The following is a 27630-nucleotide window of genomic DNA, read 5'->3' on the forward strand; positions in this document are numbered from 1 at the left end:
CTTTTCCCTTCCAAAACTCCATTCCTCCCTTGATATTGCTAATTTCTTCCTTCCATTCTGCTGTCGACTTGCCCAACCCGCTATTCTTTATAGTGTTTCTTAATTTCTTGTTTTCCAAATGAAGGTCCCTTAAGTCGTTTCTCACAATCTCGGCTTCTCTTTGTACTTTTTCAGTCCTGGACCTTTCAACCTGAACTTCAATCTTCAGTTGATAGTTTTCTTCTTGAAGGGCACTAAGGTCCCGAGACATCTTGGCCTTTTCTAGTTCGAATTCTTGTCTTGCCATTTCTAGCTCAGACGGCGTTTCCTCCGAGAAAGGATTCTGGATGGTGTAGTTTGTTGATGAGATTTGCTGACTATTTACCCGTTGCTTCCTCCATATGTCGTAATCTTGGGTAAGCGTATCAGCATACAAAGCTAATTCCATGAAATGAATTTCCTTCCAATACTTTGCAGTGTCTCGGACTCTCTTCATATATCCTTCACCCGCGAAAATGAACTCGAACTGTGTTAATCCTCCAGTTGCGGGGAGGAATTGTCGCGAAGAAAACTGCCTTTGGACTAATAGCTGGGCATATCCAACTGCTCCCCATAACCCGAGTAAAGGTACCCAATCTTGGCTTCCACATTTGTATAGCAGAACTGAAGGACGGATCCAGGGTGCTCTCCATGTTATATTCTCGGGGCGAAGATTCTGAAAAACTGATACCCAATGTTGCTCGGTGACTTCCTTCGGCCATTCTTTCTTGAGGTAAGCTTCTAGCGGGGAGAATGTTTTAGAAAACATATGGAACGGAGTGCGCTCTACCTTCCAGAAGTGACTCAAAATCCAAACATTGAGCAACTGCGCGCATCCGATAAATCGTCCCTCCCCTTTTCTTCGACAACTACTCAGGGACCTGAAGGTCTCGGCTAGGATGGTCGGGACAGGGTTGATTCCTTGTTTTAACCTTTCGAAGAAATCAACTACTGCAACTTCGAGATGTCCGAGAACTTTTGGGAAAATGACCAAACCGTAAATGGCCAAAACGAATAGATTTACCCTTTTCAGCATGTTGGGATGGTTCAGAGCCAAATCTCGTAGGGAGGACCATGGAATGCAAATGGTTTCATTCTTCTTCTTTATCTGTTTTTCGGCCCATGCATCAGTCATGTCTGTCAGGCTCACTAATTTTTTCTTGAAGGTCATCGGCTTAGGCTCCTTCACATATATTTTACCGAATTGTACATTGTCGATGCGGAGTAAAGCAGCATACTCTTCTATGGTTGGAGTCATGTCTTCTTGATTGAAGGTGAAACATTGATAAGCTGGGTCCCAGAACTGAACCATGGCTTGAATCAACTGTTCATCTACACGGATGGTGATCAGGTGAGCTATATCTCCATACCTCTCAGTGAAAATGTCTCTAGTGTCTGAATCCCACTGATTCCAAATTCGAACCAAATCCTCAAGGTTATTTTGGCGAACATTTACAGTTATATGTTCGAGCAAATTGGCGACACACCCTTCCACTAGACTATCCCCCTTTTCTTTCTGAATTTTTAGAGACCAGTCCCGAACCACGGCACTCTTCTCGGTTATTTGTGTAATTGACTCCTCCATCAGAAACCCGTTTTTTGGCAACCAACCTTTAGTCAACACCTTCTTAATATGATGCCTATGATGCATGATGAAAATAAAAGTGAAAACAAACAAACTTGGTTAGTAAACACAACAAATATAATTTGAAAAACAAATTAAACTACCCAATCCAATTATTTTGCATAAACAGTGTAAATGAAAGGCAAAAGGCATTTTCCCCGTGTACTTATTTTGGTGACTATAAGCGGACAGAGGTTCGGCATGGCTCTAGTTAGGTGGCTCGTATAGTTCACTATATGCGGTTTTGGTTCTAGATAGGTACTCGAATTGCCCGTACTATCATCTGCTGAGATTAACACGGAGCCTCGGTCATAGCCCATCACAGGCTTACGAGATCAATTCGAGGGATTACATTTACTTATGCCTATGCGGAGGGACAAGTTAACTCACGAAAGCATAAGTCATATGTAACCCGAAAGTATTCACTAGCCTGTGCGGAGGAACGAGTTAACTCACGAAGGCGTAGCGTTTACTTTCTCTTAACAGGGACAGAGCCCGGGTATAGAGCTCATGTTATGCAACAAAAAATGCACGTGCACGGTGTGTGGGGAGAAACTTGTAAACCTTTACGTTTTATTTAAAGAAACTAAACCAAAATTAAAACCATAAAAATTAAAAACTGAAAAACAACCAAATAAGCAAGTTAGAAGAAATATTTACAGCACGATATAAATGCATGAATTTTGAAAACGAGATTTTTCGGATCATGACCAAATATTTACTTTGAACAAGGAAATTTGAAAATTTTGACAAAATGTGTTTAATTCCAGACACGACTCTCAACAATTTGTCCCTAGTGGAGTCGCCAGCTGTAGCGACGTAAAAATTTTGGTTTGGGGTCGCTAATTGTGGCAATCTAGTGAAAAAGTTTGAAAACTGAAGTTTGATTTTAAAATAAAGAGGGAGTCGCCACCGATCCTTTTCCTAGGTGTGATCGGACACCTATTAGATTCATTTTTTTTTAAAACAAAAGGAAGGTTGGATTTAGGTCTACGTTAAAAGCCAGAGGAAAATTAGGGTTCGGGAGTCGGTTACGCGCGAGGAAGGTATTAGCACCCTCGCGACGCCCAAAAATTGGCATCTTATAAACACATGTTGTCTTAATTTTCAAAAATGCGAATTCAATGTAAAGTTTAGTTATGATCCGAAAAAACGAGAAATTTTAGTTTATTCCGGTTTTTGAGAAGGGTATATCGTTTTAACACGAGTCAATTGATGTTCACCCAACATAGCGATGAACTCAATGACTTAATGTTAAATCGATATATTGCCTTGATTAGTAATTAAAACATAAAAGATATTCATGAAATAAGAATAAATCAAAGAAGCAAACAATGACATTATCAATGAAAAATGTTAACATAATACTAGAGCAGTAGCAAAACAGTAATAATAATATTTGAAAGAGAAATAAAACCAAACATGAATAAATATAAAGTACATTTAGTAATAATAATATATATAATATTTCGGGCATAAAATAAAGTAACCTATATAAAGCAAACTTCAAATAAACAATATGTTAAATGAAATAAGATGAATAATACAAAAAAATAAATAACAAGAACACTTTAAAATAATTTACCAAAGAGCTTAAAATGTGTAAAAGAAAAATTTAAAATATTGTTCAAAAATAAAAATATATATAAAATCCAAAATAATATTTATGAAATTTTTTTTAATAAATACCTATATAGTCTTAAAATTAATAATAATAAAGGTTTACAATAAATAATAAAAGAGTTCAAAATAATTTTCATATAAAATAATATAACTAAGTAATATATAAAAATTTTAAAAAGAGAATTTAGTTCAAATGACATATAAAATATTTAGAAAGAATAACGTAAGAAAAAGAAATTTGATGTAAGATAATGCATAGAAAAATGTTTAAATAAAAGATATATATATAGGTATACATGTAATAATCTAAAATACCAAGATACGTATAAGAATCTAAAAATAAATACTACATATGATGATTAAATGAAATGATATATATAAAATATTTAAAATTGGTAATAATTTAAAATGCATGATGTGTTCAAAAATAATAATAATAATAATAATAATAATAATAATAATAATAATAATAATAATAATAATAATAATGTAGATAGATACATAAAAATGATATAATAATAATAAACTAAGGAATAACAATATACTAATAATAAAAATATAAACAACAAAAACATAGCAATAGCAATAATAATAATGGAATGAAGGTGATAATAATAATATCAAATAATATGCAAGAAAATAAAATACAATTATAATACCATAATATCAAATAATAAAATAAAATATAAAAGAAAAGGACGAAAAGGGGCTAATTTGAACTCTAGACAGAAATTCGGGGTGAAAATAATAAAATAAAAAGAAATGGGACCGAATTGCTAATATGCGTAAGTTTTAAAGCCAAATTAAAAAGGAAGTGAAATAAATGTGGCATGATTGAATGTTTGCGCAAATGAGAAGGACCTAATGTACAATTCCCTCATTTTCAATTAAAAGGCACATATTAGGCCTGTTAAACGGGTTAAAGTGCATGCCTTTTTTTTCAAATAACTTAAAACCCTTTTTTTATTTTGTGTTTCCAGCCCCCATTTCGAAAAGCAAAAAAAAAACAGAGAGTTTCTTGGCTCTCTCTCCCTCATTCCCCTTTTGCTAGGGTTTATACCCATCATTGCCGCTGCCATGGAGCCACCGTAAGTGGTGGTCGGGGTTGCTTGAATGGGGGCTTTTGACCCCGATTTTGGGGGCGCCTGAAGGCTCTATTTTCTTAGCCCGAAAATCTGAAGGGAGAGACCCCCATTTTCCTTTTTGAGAGCCGATTTCAACAACGGAGTAGGGCTCCGATGTCGCGGCTCCGAAGTTCAGGTAAGTCCCCTTTCTACCTTTTTTATTTTTTTGTTTTAAAACTGATTTTTTGAACAAAAAATGAAAATAAAAAATAAAGAAACAAAAAAAAGGAAATAAAATTCAACCTTTTTTATGTGCGTTTTTTTTTGCTTTTAATTTGCCAAAATTCGTGATACAATTTTTGTATATTGAATCCCCCACCTTTACAAATGTTTATTTCTCAGCTTTATAGCCGACTATAAAACTAGGAAAATATTATTTATCTTTTGTCCCATTCTGTTTGGTCTGCTTCTGTCTTTCCAGGGTATGGAGGGGTTGGTGGGAGTGTGTGATGGTGTTGGCAGAAGCATGGGCGATGGCTAGGTATGGGGTGACCAGGGATGGTGCTGGTGTCAGAGGAGTAGAGGAGGCTGAAGAGGGGAGAGCGGCTGAAGACTTTGGTGGCTAGGGTTTGCTGCTGAAAATTTTAGATAGTGGGCTTGGGTTGTTAGGGTTTGTAAATTGGGCTCAGGTAGTTTAGGATTGGGCTAGGTTGGTTTAGGGTATTGGGCTAGGTTAGTTGGGTCAATCGGGTTTGGGTTGTAAGAGGGGGCAATGGGCTTGGTATTAGTGGGCCAAAATTGGCCTACTACAATTATATTTATTATTATACTTATTATTTTCACTATTGTTACTTATTATTTTATTTTAATAATATTATGTATTATTTGATATACATACATCTTTTTGTGCATATTGTTATTTTTTTATTATACATATATTATTTTATTATGGTATTAATACACTTTTTCTTTTTTTCTTTTATTGTAAATATTATTTATTATTACTCTAATATCCTAATATTATGTTATAATATTTTTTATTAATCACCTCATTATATCATTGTTTTCACCGTTTATTTATTTATAAATTTTTTTATTTTAAAAAAATATTTTTATTCATATTTTTTAATTTCAATAAATAAGGCCATGTACCGATTTAACATTAAGTTATCGATTTCATCGTTATGTTGGGTGAAATTCGTCGGCTCGTGTTCAAAACAGGACCCCCTTCTAAAAAAATCGAAAACTAAAAATTCTCATTTTTCAATCGGATCACGATTAAATGTCAAATTGAATTCTTGTTTTTGAAAATCAAGACAACACATGTTTAACGAGATACCAATTTTTGGGCGTCGCGACGGTGCTAATACCTTCCTCGCGCGTAACCGACTCCCGAACCCAATTTTACTCTGGTTTTTGACGTAGACCTAAACTCGGCCTTCTTTTTGTTTAAAAAAATAAAATTTCTTTTAAAAAAGAGATTTATTAGGTGTCTGATCACACCTAGGAAAAAGGATCGGTGGCGACTCCCTTTTTAATAAAATCAAAAGTCGATTTTCAAATTTCCAATAAATAGCCTCAATTAGCGACCGAAAGCAAAAAAAATTTTACGTCGCTACAATTATGTTATATTGTAACATGATATTACCCGAAAAATTTTGAAAATTTTAAAAAATACTAAAAAAATACACATTTACCAATTGTAACGCCCTTAAAATTAAAATTTGTATTTTTGCAATATGTAACACAATTGTGTATCTACTTTAGTGGTTCTATGTTCCGAGTGTGTGTGGGAGGTCCCAAGTTCAAGCCATGACTTGGGTAAATTTTTGTATTTTTATGAATAAAGCCCAATCTTTGGTTGATAGGCTTTTGAATAAAAGATGGTAAGTAATTAATAGAATGGGCCTATTGGTCTGGTGGATAAGTGAAGTGTTGGTGAGATGGAGGTTCTCTGTTTGATTCTCTGCATTGGTAAGGGATAGTATTTTTGTTTTTGACTAATTTTCGACTAGAGTTGTACTGTGGTTGGACTCTGAGTAGTGGGGTGTTGGATGGAGAAAAGTAAGGGGAATTGGGATAGGGGGTTATCAGATAAGGAGATGATAATGGGTTATCAGAATATTTCTGTTCAATTTTCTTTTTGCAAAATTATGTTCTCTTCTCCTCCTCTTTCTGCCGAAATTCCACCTCTCCCTCCCTCTCATCTTTTTCGTTGTCTTACTCAAGTTCATTTCATTTGTTTTGTACTGCGCGTAATCCTGATCGTTCGATAAGTTGTGTTTTGTCATAAGTCCTAGCGATTTTCTGGCTGGGTGATTAACAAGAGGATTTGCTTTACTCTCGATTTAGGTGTAGGCCAAGAATCTGTCGAAATTTTGCTTCTTTTCTCCTTTTTGATCTTCGTTTTGCTTTCTTCCTATACAACGTTTCTTGTCGCTTGTTCGGTAATTGCTCATTTTATCACTATTCTGTTGTTCTGAAATTAGTTTCTAAAAAAGGGTTGTTTTGGTTCTATCGATTTAGACGAGGATTAGACAATGATTAGTGCCTCGATGGAGTCTTAAACGATAGGGATATTGGTTCGTTATTCGGTAAGTGATCGTATTCGGTTTTTGATGATTCTAAGAGGATGTTGTAATATTCCCGAGTTGGTTTGTGAATGTGCTGATAAAATTGGCTTTGGTAATGTCAACCATAGGTTCTGGAAATACGGTATTACGTTTAGGAGCAAAAACGATACAGGTGTGTAACCGATTACACAGAAAATACGGTTTCAACGAAAGCTGAAAACCTCACTGTCGATGCCACACGAGTGTATAGTCGCCCGTGTGGTAGGCCGTGTGCCCTAATACGGGTGTGTGATCACCGAAGCCAGGTCGTACGCACAAGACACGGCGTGTGATGGCCAGGCAGGCCGTGTGCGACACACGGGCTGGACTGATTTGGGTCGTGTGGGCCAATTGGGTGTGTGGGTCCACATGAATAAACCACACGGGCATGTGGGATTTTGGGCCAGGCCGTGTAATCCACATGGCCAAGGCAAATTTGGACTGTGTGGGCCATACGGGCAGGCCACATGGGCGTGTGAGCCCATTTTTACTGAAATGACTGTTAAGGTTGCACGGGTCGTCCAAGTCGACTGTGAACCTACCGTAGGTTCGGTAAGCACTACTTAGACCCTTAATTGTGTCATGTTGATTGTGTGGATTATGTACTAAGCATGTTATATACAAACATGTACACTAAACATAATGTGTATCTGACAAACCTGTGATAGAATGAGATTTCGTTGTATTTTGCATTGCATTGGGTTGGGTTGATATTATTTGGAGGAAGTGTATTGAAAGGCTTTTAAGCCTAATATACTGGCAGCTCAGCTGCAAATTACTGTTTTGTGCCGCATTTGGTACTTCCTTGAGAGTAGGGATGGGTGGGTTGATTTAATCCCCACATGGAGTGTAGGGTTGGACAGAGATGGTGTGTAGAGGCTGGTTGGGTAGGACTTTGTTACTGAATACTGTATATCTGTTACTGATACTATGATCGGCTAAGGCCCTTGTGTGAACTGATACTGATATTGAAAAAGGGCTTAGGCTCAAGACTGCTTCTGACTGTGCATTATGATTGTTGTTTGTTTGTTTCTGCTAGATTACACACTGAGTTTACATTTCTGTTTAATGTGCACATGTAATCCCTAGACCTAGACGGATCGGTGCGACGGGGGACTCAACGGTGACCACGGTTCTGGATTTTCATGGTTTTATTTTATTTTATGATTTATGGTCTAATTATTTTGGATTTATTGAGTTGTAATTTGAGGACTCTCTGGGACTTTTGCATAAATTTAGGTTTTTATTTACTTATTTATGCATTTTATGGATTTATATCTGCTAGTGGAAGGAAAATTGGTTTTCGAAAAGCTAAAGTACTTTTTTTCTAAAACTCATGATCACATAAACTATTTTTATTTAAGCTTCCGCAACAAGAAGTGTTTAAAAACAAATGATTTAGATGAGGAAAAACAATTCCTTTTAGATCCGATAAAAGTTAAAGAAAGATAATAACATGGAAATGATTTTATCGCAACAATTTAGTTTCAAACACACTATCATGTGATATTACTAGATTCGGCCATAATGTTTAGGCCGGGTTTGAGGTGTTACACCAATATTGAAATTGATAAATTGGCTAAGGTGGGGATTAGCAGGGATCAGAATTTATTGACTATCTTTGTAAATTCTGTTCTTTATATATGCTTGCTTTATGGCCAGTTTTTTCTTGTTGGAATACATTGTAAAAAAAAAAAAAAACCCTAAAGTGACTAAATAAAAGCTCTTCTAGATACGATATTATTCTCTTTAGAATTAAATATTACAAATATTAAGATTGAAAAAACTGTACGAATTATTATCGAGTTAAAATTCAAATTTATTCCACATTTTCCCTTCTTTTTTTTTTAATATGCTTTTAAAAGTTATCAAGAGTATGCATAAATTAAAGAATCATGGCTCGTCTAGTCTACATATATAGGTGGCTGAATGTGATCTGCACATGGTGTTGGAGTTGCAGCAGATGCTAATTTTATGTAGAAGATTGGCATCAATCGCCAGTCTCTTACATGGTGCATTTGCATATTGTTGTTGCCATTTTTTATTCTGAATTTGAGAAAAAAAAAGTGTTTTTTTTGGCACAAATGTGGCTCAATATTCATAGATTGTGTTAGTATAATATTCTTTTTCTATATTTGATACATATATAAATATAAATTTTTAATATCACCATAAAACGTTAGAATAAAAAGGAGAGAAGTAATTTTTTAGATGAAGATGATAGGGTTTGGGTCCATGTTAAATCAGTGTCTAACAAAAATTTTAATGACTACTATATACAAGTCGAAACAATCTATAATTCTCTCTTTTATTTCTTTTTAAATTCTATAACACTATCTTTATTCATATATATCCAGAATATTATATAATAACTAAGTACCTTTGAAAAAAAACCACACATGTAAGTAAATTAACAAGCATAACCTTTGTTTATTTTTGTTTTATTTTTCCAATAAAGTTTTTAATGGCATTGGCAAAGGTTGAGAATCGAGACTTTGAATGTCCAAGTTTAAGTCACATTACGCCTATTTGTCATGGATAAATTCTCTCACAAGTTATTTTGAGTTTAAATCTCATCATTTATAAGTGTCTTATTTGGATACATTTTGATTTCAATCCATTAAAATTTTTTGTGATTTGTATTTCTTACCGTGATTTTAAGCTCTTTAAAAAACATAATTTAGAAATTTAAAATTACAGTATCCAACAATTAATTTATGTATTGAGATAATCAGTAGTCCTCGGTACAAGATACACCCCACTTTATTCCACATTTCAAAGCCTAAAATAAAAGCATTAATTTCCGGATTGACATCAAAATAACATTAAATTGTCAAGCTCGCATGCACATACACAAATATTTTTTTTATTATAATATTGAAATAGGAGAGAAGATGACAATAGTTGAATCCCCGTCATTTAAGTGCAAGATGAAAGTTTTAACTCCAGAATAAACCTTTTGTAAAGCCTCTTGCAACATTATAAGCGATGGCACCGGGCACTCCTGTCCCGAACAAGATCTGATTGCATAGGGCGGTCCCGGTTTTACACTTGGTTGCAAAGTGCTCGCAGTTGTTAAAAAAGAAGCTGTATTCTCCGAAGTTGTTTTTATGGAGGAAACTATATGCTCTCTTAATAACCACGTCAGGTTCAGAAGAGGTAAAAGTAGAGCAACTCCCACTGCTTTTAAAAGTAAAGCTCAATAACGACACTTCGTATTCGTAGCGATAGATTGTATTACCGTCATAGAAGCAGTCAAGGCATGTTAATACCACTCCCAGTTCATGGCTCTCGTGAAAACATTTCGGGCACTGGGGTCGATATGTTTTAGCTTTCCCATTCTTGTCCAGTCCAAGGAAATGAATCACTGCATTTTCTATTTGCTCTTCTTTTCCTGTTCTGGGGTTTTTCACCTTGGCTTTTCCCACGTATATGCCTGAACCCAAATTAAGCAAACCAAAATCCACCAAGTATTATTAATAAGGATAGATGATACAAAGTCAAAAACAAACTCCCAGCTGAGGAGATATGCCTCGGGGTACCCAATTTAATCAAAAGTCTTAACAGTTATAAGCCAATGATTAAAATATGGAAGTAGTCGTTGAATTAGGAAGTAGTAGCTTTGATAGTTTAACTTGATAGTTATTTGTTGAGGTACCATACTCTTTTGGAAGAAATCTTTTAAGTGTCATCACTCAGTAGTCGATAGGACTTTCAATGATGGTAAGATATTGTCTTCATGAAAGGAATAAAAGTAATTAAATAATTACTATTACACATGTTGACACCTCAACTCTGAGTCTTGTAAGTCACCTTTCTGCATCTCCATCAATTGAGACACTCTTTCTGTGAATTGTGCACAGATCCCAACGAAGGTGAGAAACAAAACTTCAACACAAGACAATACCTTAACACAATTGAATCAACTAAACCCGTATAAAAAAAATTGAGTTATGCACAGTGAAACATAAAAAGGACGCTAGAGCAACTTTCGTGTAGTTGAGAGGAAGAAGATTCCTTCCTTAGGTTAGAGCGGCATATTTATAGGTGGGGATGGTCTTTTTTCACCTAAGATCTTAAGATGTATACAATGTATGTCTCATCAAGATCGGCCTATTGAGGGACAAAGCAACCTTCTAGCTGAGTGGTGATGGGACAATGCCCAAAGGTAGGTTAGGTGAGGCCTACATGTGAGCCATGCACGAAAGGGTTCAAGGGTTCAACAGTTGTCCGTGGTGAAATAAGTTAGAGGTGCTTTACATGCCATGCATCTTAGCAAAGCCTATACAGCAAGGTACTTATCGCCAAATTAAACAAAATAACATAAAGAAATTGAAATGAATTATTATGATATTTAAAAGAAAAATTAACTAACGTAACAAGAATCCCTTCAGGAATATCCAATGAAATTGAAACAATATAAAGACGATTAGCCTGGTCTTTACACAATGATGATACATACAAATCGAGAAATGATAAAATTATTTTATAAAAGAATCGTAATAATAATTGAAAACTATAAATCAAAATTCGGAGTTGAGCATATTTACCATGGTGATCGTACAAACCTCCAAAGCATTTAGAATAGATGTGATCACCTGGTTTGAGTACTTGGCCAGTTGCCATCATTCTTCTTTAAATTCTTCTATAAACTCTAATTAGTTTAAGCTACCTTGATTATCTTGGCCATGAAAACTGCAATGTGTATATATAGAAAGAAAGATCGTGCCAAGGCAGAGGATAATTGTAGAGAATAAGTTCATTGTCGAATACGAATCCGTTGTAGTGGAATTCGGATTAGAAAATAATTGAAATAGTGATATTTATTAAATTTTAAGATGAAATTTAAGCTCTTCCCAGGATTCTTTCTTTCCCTTACAGAATAGAGAGACAAAAAGTTGCTTATATATCCATTTAAAATTAAAAACCAAGAAGCAATTAACTGAATATTAGTTATGGCTGGTAGTATGAGGTTTATATGATTGCATCACATAAATAAAATGTAAAGCAAGCTTATGAGTTTCCTGTTTATCATGCAGGTTTTGTTTCTACCAATAATGCTTTGTTTAAATTACTTGGATTGAATAAATGTTAATTGGGTTTCAAAATTAAGTTTAAGTTTTATAGTGCAATAATTATATTTCGCCCTAAGTATTTTATTCCAATAAGTAAAGTTACAATAATTCATGTTTTCTTCGTAAGCAAATTATATTAATAGTTATTACAAACTAATCACTTAATTATTTCACAATAGAATATTATAAAATAATCACAAGAATACACAGTAAAGTTGTTAATAAAAACACTCTAAAACTGCTCTCAATACACACAAAAAAAAGGCTCGTAACGAGAAAAACTAAAGAAAGTGAAAATCTTCCTGTTCTTTACCAAGAGAGAATGAAACCTTTTTATAGGTTATTATAACAAGAAGATAAATTATTTTTCAATTAATAGGTAAATCCTTGAAAAGCTTTTTGAATAAATTTGATATCCATCTTAGATCTTTAATCATAAAATTTCATGTTAATCAAATCAATTCAAAGGAGTCGATTGAAAGATTTATGCTTCTAGTTTTGTCAAATATGTCACATTCAAGTAAATTTAATTGAAACATATTCAATATCCAAATCGATAACTCAAATAGAGAAAACAGTTTTGTTATATAATGACATGGAACCAACAACTGCAATATATATATTCCAAGGTAGAGAATTATTATAAGAATCAATCGTTTAAAATAAAAAGAAAGATCATATTGGAATAAGATCTCATCTCCGAATATGAACGTGTTGTAGTGGAATGCAAAGTTATTAAGAATTTTGGTCAGAAATAATGAAAATAGAGAATTTATTAAATTTTTAGATCAAATTTAAACTCTCCCCAGGATTTTATTTCTTGGTTCTCACACAATTGAGAATCGATAAAGCTAAAACAAAAGAATCCTTATCACCAATAAAAGAAAATCAAAGAATCAAATGAGGTATTGAATGTGAGGTATGCCTGTTCGCATCAGCTAAATAAAATGCAAATTAAGCTCATTTATGAGCTGCCTGTTTTTACTGAATCAAAGAGTTCTTCTCTCGTTCTCTCTTAGCTCTTGTGGCTTTTCACTTCAATCAAGATCCAAATTTGCTAACTTACAAACAAATTCAAATTGATAAATAGATAAATAAAAACTTGTGGTGTTTAGTGTCCCTGTTTGATTTGCTGAAGGCTGCTATAAGGGGCCTCTGGATTTCATTGAAACACCATTGCTTGGACATGCAACAAAGATGCATTTCTCGGGGATTATGGATGTATGAGATGAAAGTTTCTATCCTTTTTTTTTCCCTTTAGTTCTAGTTCTGGTTTAGTATGGGTGGGTGAATGTTGGATTGCTGCTCTGTTGCAAGATTAGGTAGGATTTTAGCTGAGCTGCTTATAATTCTCTTTCCTAACAATGGTTTTATGCCTTCGCTTTTAATTGTCAATAAAATATCTATTTCAAAAATTATTCATAAACGTTGGGGTCAATTAAATGTCTTTTGTTGCACTAAGGGTTTCAAACATCACAAAATAATTAAAAATAAAAGAGTGTATTATTAAACCCTATTATTAATTACTAATATAATAAGTGTGAGGTGTAAAAATAAGATTAGACATATTCAAAGATCAAATAGTTTGTCCTGTTAGGTAGGTTTGACCCAATTTGAATCGAGTTTAGATAAGAATTTTTTATATCTCAAATTAGTTTGAACTGAATTCAATTTAAATAGTAAAAATATATTTAAAAATTTTAAATTTAAATTTAAAAGTATATAAAATATCAACTAAATATATATTTTTAATATTTTATTAATATTTGAATAGTAAAATGGGTTTTTTGAACAGAGTAGCCGGCCCAAAAATGGACCTATGCTTGACAATTTTTTGGAATCAGGCATCGGTCCAGCCCATGAACCTTGCTTGATAAGACGAATTATATTTTTAAGGAGAGAACTTAAGTTCTAACTTTGAAATGACATTGACGGGAAGGGCAATTACAAGACACAAAAGGATTAGTTTTTATGGATCGTAAAACCGACATAAATAATACATTGGCCATACAAAAAAATTACTAAGATGGTAATTATATCTTCTTTTATGTGTTGAGTAAAACTTGATTCAACTAAAATATTTATTTTTTCAAAAAATTAATTTGATCAAGTTATTTGAATTATTCAAATTATCAATATACATATTCAATTAGGACTTAACATACATATTATTTAAAAGAGCATTATATTTAATTAATAAAGAGAAATAGTAAATAAAACTCCTTAATTAATTAATATAGTTTATTTAAGAGTTTTATTTTGATCCATTATTTTATTTATTTTATTTAGAACTAGTAATTCTATCACAAGCATATGTATGTGGAAATCATATGTTTAGAACATAGGAGTGTGTTTGAAAATAGCATACAATAAATAATAAAACATATGGCTTGAAACTAATTAATAATAACACAAAAATATATGTGATATTAAAATGAAAAAAATAGATTAAATTGTGACACCAACTCAATCAATAGCATTATTAATTCTAGAAATTCTATTGCACACGTATGCGTGTGAAAACTATGTATTTAGAACACAGATATATAAAAATATAAAAAGATGAAAACACCCTAATTGAGTTGAGACCCAATTAATGGTTGACACAAACTCAATAAAAGACTTAAAAAATAGTATAGATACATAAATATATAAAAATTTAGAACACAAATTAAATTTATTAAAATTTAAAATAAAAACTAAAAGTTGCTTTAACTCAAATGGTAATTAAAAATGTTTAATTTCGTAATTGAGTTGTGACTAAATTGATAGGTGACATCAATTCAATAAAAAGCTTAATAAATAATATAAATTAAGTAAAACGTTGGATTACTTTTTTTTTTTTGTTTTAAAGTTGAGAATTACTTATCAATTTTTCAAAGTTGCGTGTCTTCAATTTCTTCATCTTATCTCTAGAATCTTGGTTGCTAACAACATATATTTAAAGACTAAAAGAGATAAATAAAATAAAATGAAGGACTAAAATAATTTTAGTTTTTAAAAATTTAAAAAGTAGAATAAATTATTATATTTTTTTCAAGATTTGATAGAATCGTCAAATAATCATCATTACTAATCACAAATTGATTAGAGGGGTTGTAGGACAAATTCTATCCCAAGATTCGTTATTTTGGAATTGAATTTTTAGGTTTTAGTTAATTGATTTAAAGTTTGATTTAATATTTAAGCTTTTTATTTTTATTTTTTATACTTCGGTATAAATATTGATTAGGGTCTTCGTCAATGTTAAATTCGAACAAATTGATCCCTCAAAATATTTTCAAGTTTTTTTTAAAATTCTATTAACCATAATTTTATAAAAACATATAATACTAAAAATATAAACATCAATAAAAAATCAAAATATAGAACAAGAATTCTTAAAGTTATAAAAATTCAAAAAATAGTAAATAAAAACTTCTTAAAAATTTTCAAAACATTATTTAAAGAATCAAAAAATAAAAATTAATAAAATATTTGAAAGTTTAAAAAATATTTAAAAAGTTATTCATTCAAAAATTTGAAAAGTTTATAAAAATCTAAAAATATTAAAATTTATAAAAAAAATTATATAAAATTCTAAAAGAATTCTAAAATATTAGTTTTGAAGTTTTTCAAACCTTTACAAAAGTTGTACGGGTCACTTTTTTTTTTGTTTTACGTTATTTTTATTTTTTACTTTTAAAAATTACCGGTGGATGTTCTATTTTTTAAAATATTTATTTTAAATTTAGATAATAGTTTGGTTCACTTTGATTTAACTGATTAATTAATTTTTTACTCACACTTAATTCTTAACCCTTTTTATAAGGATTGAAGTAAGTAATCAAAATATTCCAATTACACACAATTTAATAGAATCTAATAATAATATAAAGTTATTCAAACATACAACATATATGTGTAAATATAAGTAAATTATGTTAAAATCTAATTACTAAGTGAATTTTTAAACACACCTTAAATTAGGTTAACTTTGAGAGAGATAGAGGAAACACTAAATTATTATTACAATTAACCCACCCTATTTGCCATTACAAACCCAAGAACAGAAGCATTTTCTGAACTTGATGGACATCAAAATACCATCAAACTGACAAAAACACACATACTTACATATGTATATTCCCTCACCCTTGTATATTGAACCTTTTTTCATCAGCTCATTATTAATTGCACATATTCTACCAGAGTATATCTTTGGTAAGGCGTCTTGTAACATTATAAACCAGGGCACCCGGCAGTCCTGTTCCCAACAAGGCCTGATTGCAACGGGCCTTCCCCATTTTACACTTGGTGGCAAAGTGCTCGCAGTTGTTAAACACAAAGTTGTAGTCTCCGAAGTCTTGGTTACGGAGGTAATCATATGCTCTCTTAATTACGGTATTAGGATCAGAACAGCTCCGAGGAGTGCAACTCCCACTGGTTTTAAAAGTAAAGCTCAATAACGACACACCGTATTCGTAGCGATACAGCCCGTTACCTTCATGGAAGCAGTCAAGGCATGTTAATACAACTCCCTGACCCTTGGGCTTGAAAAAACATGTCTGGCATTGGGGTTTAGTTTTTTTAGCTTTGCCTTCGGTGTCGAGTCCAAGGAAATGAATGACTGCATTTGTTATGGTTCGGGTTTTTCCAGTGTTGGGGTTTGTCACCAGGCCTCTGCCTACATATATGCCTGAACTCAATTAAGCAATCAAACCACGAAAGTATTAATAACGAGATAAGACTATGATTCTACGTAATTATTAGTGTATGAAATATAGATTTGTTGAGGGAAATGGTGGTAGGAGGTTGGGGTGATAGTTCACGCGGTTATGAGCAGAGAGACATACGGAGGACGTTAGAGAATCTTTTGTGTAGTTGAGAGGCAGAAGGAGGTGACTAAGCGGAAGAAGATTCCTTCCTCATGTCAGAACGACATATTTATAGATGTGAATGGTCTTCTTTATCCTGAGATCTTAAGACATGTATAGTACATGTCCCATCAAGGTCATCAGTCTCTTGGGGGACAAAGTAACTTCTAGGTGAGTGGTGATGGGATGAAATCTAAAGGTAAGCTTAGTGAGGTCTACATGTGAGCCGTGCACGAAAGAGTTCAACAATTGTCCTTGACGAGGTAAGTTAAGGGTGCTTTACATGCCATACATCCTAACAAAGCCTATACAACAAGGTACTTATAATAAAATTCGATAAAATAACATAAAGAAATTAAAATGATAACAGATTATTATGATCCTTAAAGGAATAAAAAGTTAACTAACATAATAATAATTAAATCTCTTTAGAGACATGCAACACAATTGAAACAATATAGAAAAAATTATAGCATGGTTTCTATGCAACGATGATATGCACAAATCAAGAAATGGTCTAAATTATTTTATAAAAAAAATCATAATAATAATTGAAAACAATAAATCAAACTTGGGCGGTGAATACATTAAATATTAAGTATATTTACCGTGGTGATAGTAGGAACCTCCAAGGCATTCGGTATAGATGTGATCACCTGGGTTGAGTAGTTGGCCAGTTGCCATCGTTCTTCTCTAAATTCTTCTATAAACTCTAACTAGATTAAGCTACCTTGATTAACTTGGCCATGAAAACTGCAATGTATATATATAGACAGAAAAGATTGTGCCAAGGCAGAGGATTATTGTGGAGAACGGATTAAATTAGTGAAAGATAATATAGGAATAATTTCATTGCCGAATATGAATCCGGTATAGTGGTTCGGATTAGAAAATAATTGAAATAGTGATATTTATTAAATTTTAAGATGAAATTTAATCTCTTCCCAGGATTCTTTCTTTCCCTTACAGAATAGAGAGCTAAAAAGATGCTTATATATCCATTTAAAATTAAAAACTAAGAATCAATTGACTGAATATTAGTTATAGCGGGTAGTATGAGGTATTGAATGTGAGGTTTATATGATTGCATCACATAAACAAAATTGTTATATTGTTCGTTATTACTGATCCGCTATTTAAATAGGAACGACCCGATCCTCTTTATTTTAGTAGTGATAGTCTATACAGTTCGCATATATATATATGAGTTTGCACGTGATGGTTCACATTATCATGTAAACGAATCCATACCTAAGAACCATGTGTTGACCCTAGAATAAAATACATGTTAATATATATAGAAGCTTACCTAATACATCACATCTAAGACTGTGTCATATAAATAAAAGAATTGGTATCTACAAGGGGAGTCTCATGAAAACATTCAACAAAAATGTAAAGCAAACTTATGAGTTAAGCCTGTTTCTCATGAAGATTTTGTTTCATCCAATAAGGCATCTTGGTTTATAAGTTTTTTGTTTAAATTACTTGGATTGAATAAATATTAATTGGGTAATACGAATCTTTCATTGGTTACTTAATTTCTTTAACCTCTTTCCCCATCTCAAAATAATTAAAAAATTAAGAAAAAAAGATATTAATTAAACAAATGAATGTTACAGATACATTGAATAATAATTAATAAAACTATTCATATTGTGCTACCTCTTCTAAGTGTCTATTGTAATAATAGAGTAAACATTTTCGGTCATGAAAATCATAAAAATAAAGTTTTGAAATAATATGAAAGATGATTTTCTTTTGACTTAATCAATGGCATACATTGAGAAGAATATAATTAGACAATTTTAAATAAATATTGTGATAGGAGACATTGAAATAAATCCTAAATCCATCGCTGAATAGACCTATCGACACAAATACCCACACAACCATCCGGTGGTGGGTTCCATTGCATTTCTCCAGGAAAGACTTGATGCAACATCTTCTACTACCCGAAAGAAGAAAATTGGTGGAGCTAAATAAAAGCCATTAACCGGGAGCACCTTTGTTGGGCATTGTAAAGGGAGCATATAATCTTTGACTTTGACTCATAGGCAGTTAGGGTTAGTTTGTAAATTTGTTGTTGCTGGAAACAGAGTGAGGAAGTGAGTTACTGGGCTAAAACAAAAAGGAAGGACTCTAATAATCAAATTTGGGCCTACTTTATTTTTTATTTAATACTAAAATTTATCAAACTGGGTTACATTGAAATAAATAATAATGAAAATATTTTTTAACATGGAATTTTTATAATCCATTAATAATGTATAAATTATATGCTATTACAACATCAAATATAATACCATGTTTAGTTGGGAGAAATGAAATAGCATTCCCCTTTATTCATTAAATAATAAACTATTCTTTTATTTGGTTGAACGTAATACTCATCTAATGAAATTACCATTACTTCCTTATTATTTGTCTTCCTGTAATAGTTATTTTTTTGTATCACCAAAGAATGACTATTCCATGTAACATTGAATAACAAAAAAAAAATTTCTCGATTAGTCCTTTAAAACTTGAATTTAGAAAATATAAAAATAAAAAATTTGAAATATTATTAAATTATATTTTTTATTAAATTATATTTAATAATAATTATATTAAAATATGATTAAATTATTTTTAAAAATAATCCTATTAAAATTTAATAACAATAATAATAATCATCCACCTAAAATAAATTATGCTAAGGGTACTCTAGTCATTTCAATTTTTTCCTTATGCTATTACAACATCATTCCATTCAACCAAACAGTTCAATTACTGATTGCAGCTCTATTTAATTACAATGGACTAAACGTAGTATAAATACTAACAAGTGTTGGGTGTAGTGGTAAGGCACATTGCATTTTCAAAGGAGAATCCAAGTTTAAATCTTAATGATATTATTAGGAGATACAACCATAAACCCTGAACATTAACATATTTAGCGATTTTATTATTTATAAATAATAATCAATTTCAAACACTTTTTTTAATTAAATAATAATTTAAGTTGAGTAATACTCAAAATTTTAAATTAAAATATTGTATTCAAGACTCAACTTGCATAAGGTTGCATTTTGATAGTCTCTGTAATATATACACATAGATATAGGTTATGAGCTGATTTCATATTTTCTTTTATCTTACAATGTTAGGAGAGGGAAAAAGAAAAATATATATATAAATAACTAACCATAATATATTTAAAAAATATATTACTTTTATTTACTATTAAGTAATAGTATGTATAACACTTCTTTTATTACCATTATATATATTTATTAAATTTTTAAAAATTAAAAATTTAATATTTTTAATGTTTATATTATAGTATAGTATATTAAATTTTTGTATGATATAAATTACATAATATATAAAATAAAAAATATATATATTATAAAATTTAAAAAAATCGAATCAAGCTAAGTCTGAATTTTGAATATAAAAATTTAAAATCGATCTATATTTTAAACTTTTTTTTTGTTATCTACAACTTTTTACGCTTAAATTTTTTTCAAAAACTTTCCTAAATATTGGATGAGGATTGAAATTGGATTTCCCTTTTTTTATGAAACAAATTGGTGTTATAGGTCAATTTTGGGCCGTTTATAAACTACTCAGGCCCAAATACATTACAATTAAACCTAATTACTCATTTATAGCCCAATCCCTAAACCCACAAACCCAACATGACCCATTTACACTAAAATCCAAATACCCAAAGTCAGTCAAACCCAAATATCACCAGCCCAATACCTGATTAAACTAAAGTAACCCACATAAAAAAAACAAAAAAATAAAAATAAGAAACCCTAGCCCCATACTCTGCCACGCACGCCTCTGTAGCACCATACCCTGGCGCCCCAGTCCTCTATGCCACCATGTCGGCCACCATCCCTGCACACAGTAAGGAGAAAGGACAGAAAGTAATAGAAAATAAAATTGTAAGGCTATAAGAGCCATGAAATCAAATGTAAAAGGGTTCCCTTTTTCTTTTCTTATTTTCGGCAATCAAAAATAAAAAAAACAGTGACCATCAATATTCACAAGCAGCATAGATTGAGACCTAAACAATCTAAAAATACAGAAGCAATAGTGAGTATTCGGAGGAAAACAAAAGCAAACGGAAAAAAGGTTACTTTTTTATTTTTTTCTTTTTTTTTTTCCGATTTTCGCATATATATACATATATTTCTTTATTTTTTCTGTTAATACAAACATAAAATATATATATTTTAAAAAAAACTAGAAAAAAAATAAAAAAAATTACCTTTTGAACTTCCGGCCACCGCACGCGGTGGCCGGTGCCGGCGATGGACGGCGGCCTGTGAGGGCCTAGTAACCGGCCCCAGGGCCGGATTTTCCTCTCCTCTCCCCCTCTCTTCCTTTTTTTTTAAAAAAAATTGTCTTATATAGGGGCCAAAACGGTGCGTTTTGGCCCCCTTCCTTTTTGAATAAAACGGCGCCGTTTCACTCCGGGTCGGGTCGACCCGACCCGCTCCAGGTCAGGATCCGCGTGTTTTTTAGCGGAAGGGCAATTTGCCCATTTGGCCCTTTCCGCTTTTCTGAGGATTCGCAATTAAGTTCCTATGATTTTGCAATTTGGGCACCTAATTCTCTGAGGTTTTCAATTTAGCCCCGTACCAAGCGCTGCGTTTTAATGATTGGGGATATTTCTGTTTTCGGTCCTCCCATGTTGCGCGCATATTGCAATCTAGTCCTCTCCTCCTTATTTCCTTTTCAAATCTGCCCCACAACTTTGTTTTTAGTTTAATTTTAGTCCTGTTTTCGTTTATTTTCATTTTTTATTTAAATATCCTTGTTATTTTCATATTATTGATATTATTATTATTATTATTATTATTATTATTATTATTATTATTATTATTATTATTATTATTATGTACTTTTGTTATATGCGTATATATATATGTGTTTGTATTAGGTTTTTTATTTATTCTATTTTAATATTTTTAATTCTATACTTGCCTTTATATTTCAACATTATTATTATTATTATTACCAATGTTTATATATGTTTTATGTATATATGTATATATATATTTACGTATAGGCTTATTTTTATTACTTTACTTCAATATATTTATTGTATTTGTTTTTGTGTTTCAATATTGTTATTATATTTATTATTATTATTATTATAGTGTATATTTCTATTTAAGTACATAGATTTATATATATAGTATTTTTATTATGTTACATTGTTCTTTTTTGTATTTTAATACCATTACTATTATAATCATTAACCGTAGTATATGTTTTGTTATATACGTATATATTTTATATATTATGTATATTATTATTTTATTATACATATTACATATATATTAAATATCGTATTATTCATGTATTATATCATTTATGCACATATCTTTAATATATATATAAGTATATCTTTATGTAATATTAGTATTATTAATAATATTAATATGTTTTTTAACATTGTAATTATATGTGTATATATTATGTAAAATGTTTTAATATTATATTATATATATGTTTTATATATATTATGAACATGTCTTTTCAATATTATTAGTTAAATTTTTGTATATATTACCCTATGTACATATTTTAATAATACAAGTTACATATACCTTTTTTACTATCTTATGTATATACTTCAAACACTATATATAGTATATTTCTAACACTATTACTATTTATATATACATATATATATTTTACATATATACTCTTAATTATCTTTATATGTATATTCATCGTGTTCTCATTGTGTTCTCGTATTTCATACTATTGTTACATTTAATATCGCGTGCATTGTCATTGTTTTTAATATTATTGTTGTATGTATTATGTGCCTTGATGTATTTCCAACTATTATCTTTCGTTTCCCGCCCATTTTTATATATTACCCCGTTGTTCATTATTTTAAAATATTTATTCGTGTTTTTATTTATTTCAATAAGCAAGGAACGTACCGATTTAAACACTATGTCATCGATTTCATCGCTATGTTGGGTGAATATCAATCGACTCGTGTTAAAACGGTATATCCTTCTCAAAAGAAAACGAAACTTGAAATTTCTCGTGTTTTGATCGGATCACGATTCAATGTTACTTTGGACTTGCAATTTCGAAAATTAAGACAACACTTGTTTATAAGATACCAATTTTGGGCGTCGCGAGGGTGCTAATACCTTTCTCGCGCGTAACCGACTCCCGAACCCTAATTTTTCTCTAGACTGTCACGTAGACCTGAACTTGGCCTTCTTTTTGTTTTAAAAATAAATTTATTAGGTGTCCGATCACACCTATAAAAAGGATCGGTAGCGGCTCCCTTTGTTAATAAAATCGAAAGTTGGTTTTCAAATGTTTAATAAATCGCCACAATTAGCGACCAACCGAGAGTAAAATTTTTACGTCGCTACAGCTGGCGATTCCACTGGGGATGATTTTTGAGAGTCGAGTTGAATTAAACGCGTGTTGTCAAAATTTTCAAAGTTCCTTGTTCAAATTAATATTTAATCATGATCCTTAATTTTTATTTTCGAAAAAATCATACATACATATTTCCTAATTTGCTTTATCTTTCGTTTTCAGTTTTAAGTTTTATGGTTTTAGTTTTGTAGTTTTAAAATAAATGAAAGGTTTGCAAGTTTCTCCCCACACACCATGCACATGCATTTTGCATAACATGAGCTCTCTACTGGGGCCTCGTCCGTTTAAGTGAAAGTAAACGCTACGCCTTCGTGAGTTAACTCGTCCCTCCGTACAGGCTAGTGAATACTTTCGGGTTACATATGACTTATGCTTTCGTGAGTTAACTTGTCCCTCCGCATAGGCATAAGTGAATGTAATCCCTCGAATTGATCTCGTAAGCCTATGATGAGCCATGACCGAGGCTCTGTACTAATCTTAGTAGATGACAGTACAGACGATTCGAGTACCCATCTAGAACTAAAACCGCATATAGTGAACCATACAAGCTATCCAACTAGAGCCGTGCCAAACCTCCGTCCGTTTACTAGTCACCGAAATAAGTACACGGGAAAAACACATCTTACCTTCTGTTTCTTTTACATTTACGCTTTCTATGCAAGGGAATCGAGTCCATTGGACCAAGTAGCTTAATTTATTAGATTGTCTACAGTTTTTCTCTGTTCATATGTGTTGTGCTAACCAAGTTTGTTTGTTTTTATTCTTATTTTACATCATGCATTATAGGCATCATATTAGGAAGGTGTTTACTAGAGATCGGTTGCCAAAAAACGGGTTTCTAATGGAAGAGTCAATTATACAAACAACCGAGAGGAATGTCATGGTACGAGACTGGTCTCTAAAGACTCAGAAAGAAAGAGGGGATAGTCTAGTGGAAGGATGTATTGCCAATTTGCCCGAGCACGTAACTGTAAATGTTTGCCAGAATAACTTTGAAGATTTGGTTCGGGTTTGGAATCAGTGGGACTCGGACACTAGAGGTATCTTCACCGAGAGATATAGAGACAACCAATTTGATTGCTGTCAACATAGACGAACGATTGATCCAAGCCATGGTCAGATTTTGGGATCCGGCTTACGCATGTTTTATCTTCAACCAAGAAGATATGACTCCGACTATAGAGGTGTACGTTGTTTTACTCCGTGTCGATAATGTACAACCCTATAAGATATATGTGAAGGAGCCTAAGCCAATGACCTTAAAGAAAAAGTTAGTAAAATTGACAGACATGACTGACACGTGGGTTGAAAAACAGATAAAGAAGAAGAATGAAACCATTTGCATCCCACGGTCTTCCATACGAGACTTGGTTCTGAACCATCCCGACATGTTGAAAAGGGTAAATATGTTCGCTCTGGCCATTTACAGTTTGATCATCTTTCCGAAGGTCCTTGGACACATAGAAGTTACGGTGGTAGATTTCTTCGAAAGATTAAAATAAAGAATCAACCCCGTCCCAACTATCCTGGCCGAAACCTTCAGATCACTAAGTAGCTGTAGGAAGAAAGGGGAAGGTCGTTTTATCGGATGCACGCAGTTACTCAATGTTTGGATTCTAAGCCACTTCTGGAAAGTAAAGCGCACACCGTTCCATATGTTTTCTAAAACATTCTCCCCGTTAGAAGCTTATCTCAAAAAAGAATGGCCGAAGGAGGTCACCGAACAACACTGGGTCTTAGTCTTTCAGAATCTCCGCGCCGATGACATAACTTGGAGAGCCCCGTGGATACGCCCGTCAGTTCTGCTATACAAGGTCGGAGATCAAGATTGGGTGCCACTACTCGGGTTATGGGGAGGAGTTGGATATGCTCCGTTAATGTTCCAAAGGTAATTTTCTTCACGACAATTCGTACTCGCCACCGAAGGATTAGCACAATCAGAGTTTGCTTTTGCGGGTGAAGGATATATGAAGAGGGTCCGAGATACTACAAAGTCTTGGAAGAGAATTCATCACATGGAATTAGCTCTATATGCTGATACCCTCACCCAAGATTACGACATATGGAGAAAGCAACGGGTGAACACCCAACAAATCTCGTCGACAAATTACACCGTCTAGAATCCTTTCTCGACAGAAGTGCCATCCGAGCTAGAAATAGAAAGACGGGAATTTGAGCTCGAAAATGTCAAAATGTTACGGGACATTAGTATTCCTCAAGAAGAAAATTACCAGTTGAAGATCGATGTCCAGATCGAAAGGTCTAAAATCGAGAAAGTACAAAAAGAAGTTGAAGTCGTAAGAAATGACTTAGGGGACCTTCATCTGGAAAATAAAAAGTTAAGAGTCACTATCAAGAATAGTGGGTTGGGTAAGTCGTCAACAGAATGGAGAGAAGAATTAAACAATGCTAAAGGCGGGATGGAATTTTAGAAAAGAAGGTAGAGAAGGAGGAGGAAAAGGCTGCGCGGGTTATGATAGAATTGAGAAAGAAAAGAGTTGAACACGAAGCTATGTCTACCAAATGGACAACCAGTCAATCTGAACGTCAAAGCTTAAGAGAAAGAGTACGGGATCTAGAAGATGCGTTGCGAGCTCGTCAGCAACAATTGGATACTCTCTTAAAAGCCTTGGAAGAAAAGAATGTTCAATTTGATAGAGACACTCACGCTTATAAAATGAACCTCCAAGAAAGAGAAATGCAACTTGGCTTTTTGATCAACAAAATCTGTGAAGCGGCTGTGCACATGGTAACACTATCAGATGAAGCAGAGGATCTCAGTTGCCAATTCTCGCCGAGCCAACAATCGAGCATATCAGAGTTCTTAGAGCGAGTAAAGAAATATAGCGATATAGCTAGGAAGTTTGTGTAATGGCCGAATCAAAAATGGCGAAATGTTTTGTAATGAACTCTTTTGATGAATGAAATGCCTAATAGGGACTATCTCGAGATCAATACCAATTTCTCGCATTTCTTTCATGACTGACATTCATTCAACATTTATTCATTCATTCACTGCATATACATATCCCATAATCATTCGCTAAGGTTAGAATCATATAATTCGTAGTTGCAACACTTCAAATCTGGAACCACGCCATTCGTATAAAATGCGTCGACAAGCTAGAGCAATGGAGACTGAGTTCAATGAAAGAATCGAAAGGATGGAAAGAGTCTAGAAGGAATTACAAGAACAACTGGCTAAGTCACAGCAAGAAACGACGGATTTAATAGTAAGATCTCGAGAGGAATCACTTGAACAAAAGGATCAAATGGCTAGAATGATGGAGATGATATCAGTTTTAGTCAAAGGAAAAGGACCCATGCAGAACCCCGACAGTATTGAACCTCAATCAAAAATTAATCATGACCAGGATCCACTCTATCCCCCAGGATCTACTCCACCACATGCCCACGTAGCACAAAGAGGGTATACTCAAGGGGAATCCACAGGCTTGGAACAACGACCTATGTCGTTTGCTCATCTAGGGCAAGGAACATTTATGTCAAATCCCGGAGCAACCCCTGCCAATCCTGTAGTTCCAGATTTAGATGATCCAGTCGAAATAGCCAAGTTGAAAATAGATGATCACGAGGCTCAAGAGAAGTATAGGAGTTTAGAAGAAAGACTCGAGGCAATAGAAGGCACTGAAGCCTTTTCGGTACTAGGTGCTAAAGAACTCAGTTTGGTACCTGACCTAATCCTACCTCCAAAGTTCAAGGTGCTTGATTTCGAAAAGTACGATGGGACAAGATGTCCAAAAGTACATCTTGTCATGTTTTGCCGAAAAATGACCGGTTACGTGAACAAAGATAAGCTACTTGTACATTGTTTTCAAGATAGTCTAGTAGGATCGGCTCTTTGGTGGTACAACCAGCTCAGTAAGGAAACGATTCGATCTTGGAAAGACTTGGCATCGGCATTCTGTGAGCAGTACAAGCATGTATCAGATATGGTGCCTGATCGGATGACTTTACAAATGACTGAGAAAAAGCCGCCAGAATCTTTTAGACAGTATGCACAGAGATGGAGAGACGTTTCAGCCCAAGTGAAACCCCCACTAACGAAAACGGAGATAACCGTCCTTTTTATCAACACCTTAAAGACGTCGTTTTATGACAAACTAATGGGAAGCACCACGAAGGACTTCGCGGATATTGTAATATCCGGTGAGCTTATAAAGAACGCCGTCAAGAGCGGTAGAATGGAAGGTCAAGAAAGTTCAAGAAGGGTAGCGCCCATGAAGAAGAAAGAACTATAAGCCCACATGGTGGGAATGGGAAGCCGTTATACCCCTAATCCGTATCCAAACCAACCCCGACCTCGAAATTATACACCTT

General features: G+C 32.9%; 2 protein-coding genes and 2 non-coding genes across 5 annotated transcripts; 2 read left to right on the forward strand and 2 right to left on the reverse strand.

Moving 5' to 3' along the window:
• Window positions 1-9643: 9643 nt before the first annotated feature.
• LOC107893208 (protein LEAD-SENSITIVE 1) lies at window positions 9644-11636 on the reverse strand. Of its 2 annotated transcripts, XM_041085530.1 has the most exons (3): window positions 11492-11618; window positions 10755-10830; window positions 9644-10377 (listed from the first exon to the last, which is right to left on the reverse strand). In XM_041085530.1, the coding sequence occupies exons 1-3, from the start codon at window positions 11492-11494 to the stop codon at window positions 9881-9883; spliced, it is 576 nt and encodes a 191-aa protein (XP_040941464.1). In that variant the 5' UTR covers window positions 11495-11618; the 3' UTR covers window positions 9644-9880. The 2 variants fall into 2 exon arrangements, with proteins under 2 accessions (XP_040941464.1, XP_016673628.1); XM_016818139.2 differs by lacking the exon at window positions 10755-10830 and having other exon boundaries at window positions 11492-11636.
• Window positions 11325-11428, forward strand: LOC121213018 (U6 spliceosomal RNA). The gene has a single exon (XR_005908387.1). It is a non-coding gene; the product is annotated as a U6 spliceosomal RNA (small nuclear RNA).
• Window positions 11637-15948: 4312 nt separating the features above from the next.
• On the reverse strand, window positions 15949-17645 carry LOC107894784 (protein LEAD-SENSITIVE 1). Its single transcript, XM_016820002.2, has 2 exons — window positions 17481-17645; window positions 15949-16694 (listed from the first exon to the last, which is right to left on the reverse strand). Exons 1-2 carry the CDS (start codon window positions 17554-17556, stop codon window positions 16201-16203), a joined length of 570 nt encoding a protein of 189 aa, XP_016675491.1. The 5' UTR covers window positions 17557-17645; the 3' UTR covers window positions 15949-16200.
• On the forward strand, window positions 17295-17399 carry LOC121213040 (U6 spliceosomal RNA). Its single transcript, XR_005908409.1, has one exon. It is a non-coding gene; the product is annotated as a U6 spliceosomal RNA (small nuclear RNA).
• Window positions 17646-27630: the final 9985 nt, after the last annotated feature.

Source organism: Gossypium hirsutum, chromosome A13 (assembly GCF_007990345.1).
Source record: "Gossypium hirsutum isolate 1008001.06 chromosome A13, Gossypium_hirsutum_v2.1, whole genome shotgun sequence".
NCBI lineage: Eukaryota > Viridiplantae > Streptophyta > Magnoliopsida > Malvales > Malvaceae > Gossypium > Gossypium hirsutum.

Excerpts from the sequence above, each read along its gene's own strand:
- LOC107894784 (XM_016820002.2), bottom strand. The coding sequence starts at position 17,556 with ATGGCAACTGGCCAACTACTCAACCCAGGTGATCACATCTATACCGAA. Across the intron at positions 16,695-17,480 it reads AGGTTCCTACTATCACCACG|GCATATATGTAGGCAGAGGC; the intron begins GTAAATATACTT and ends AATTGAGTTCAG.
- LOC107893208 (XM_016818139.2), bottom strand. The coding sequence starts at position 11,570 with ATGATGGCAACTGGCCAAGTACTCAAACCAGGTGATCACATCTATTCT. Across the intron at positions 10,378-11,491 it reads AGGTTTGTACGATCACCATG|GCATATACGTGGGAAAAGCC; the intron begins GTAAATATGCTC and ends ATTTGGGTTCAG.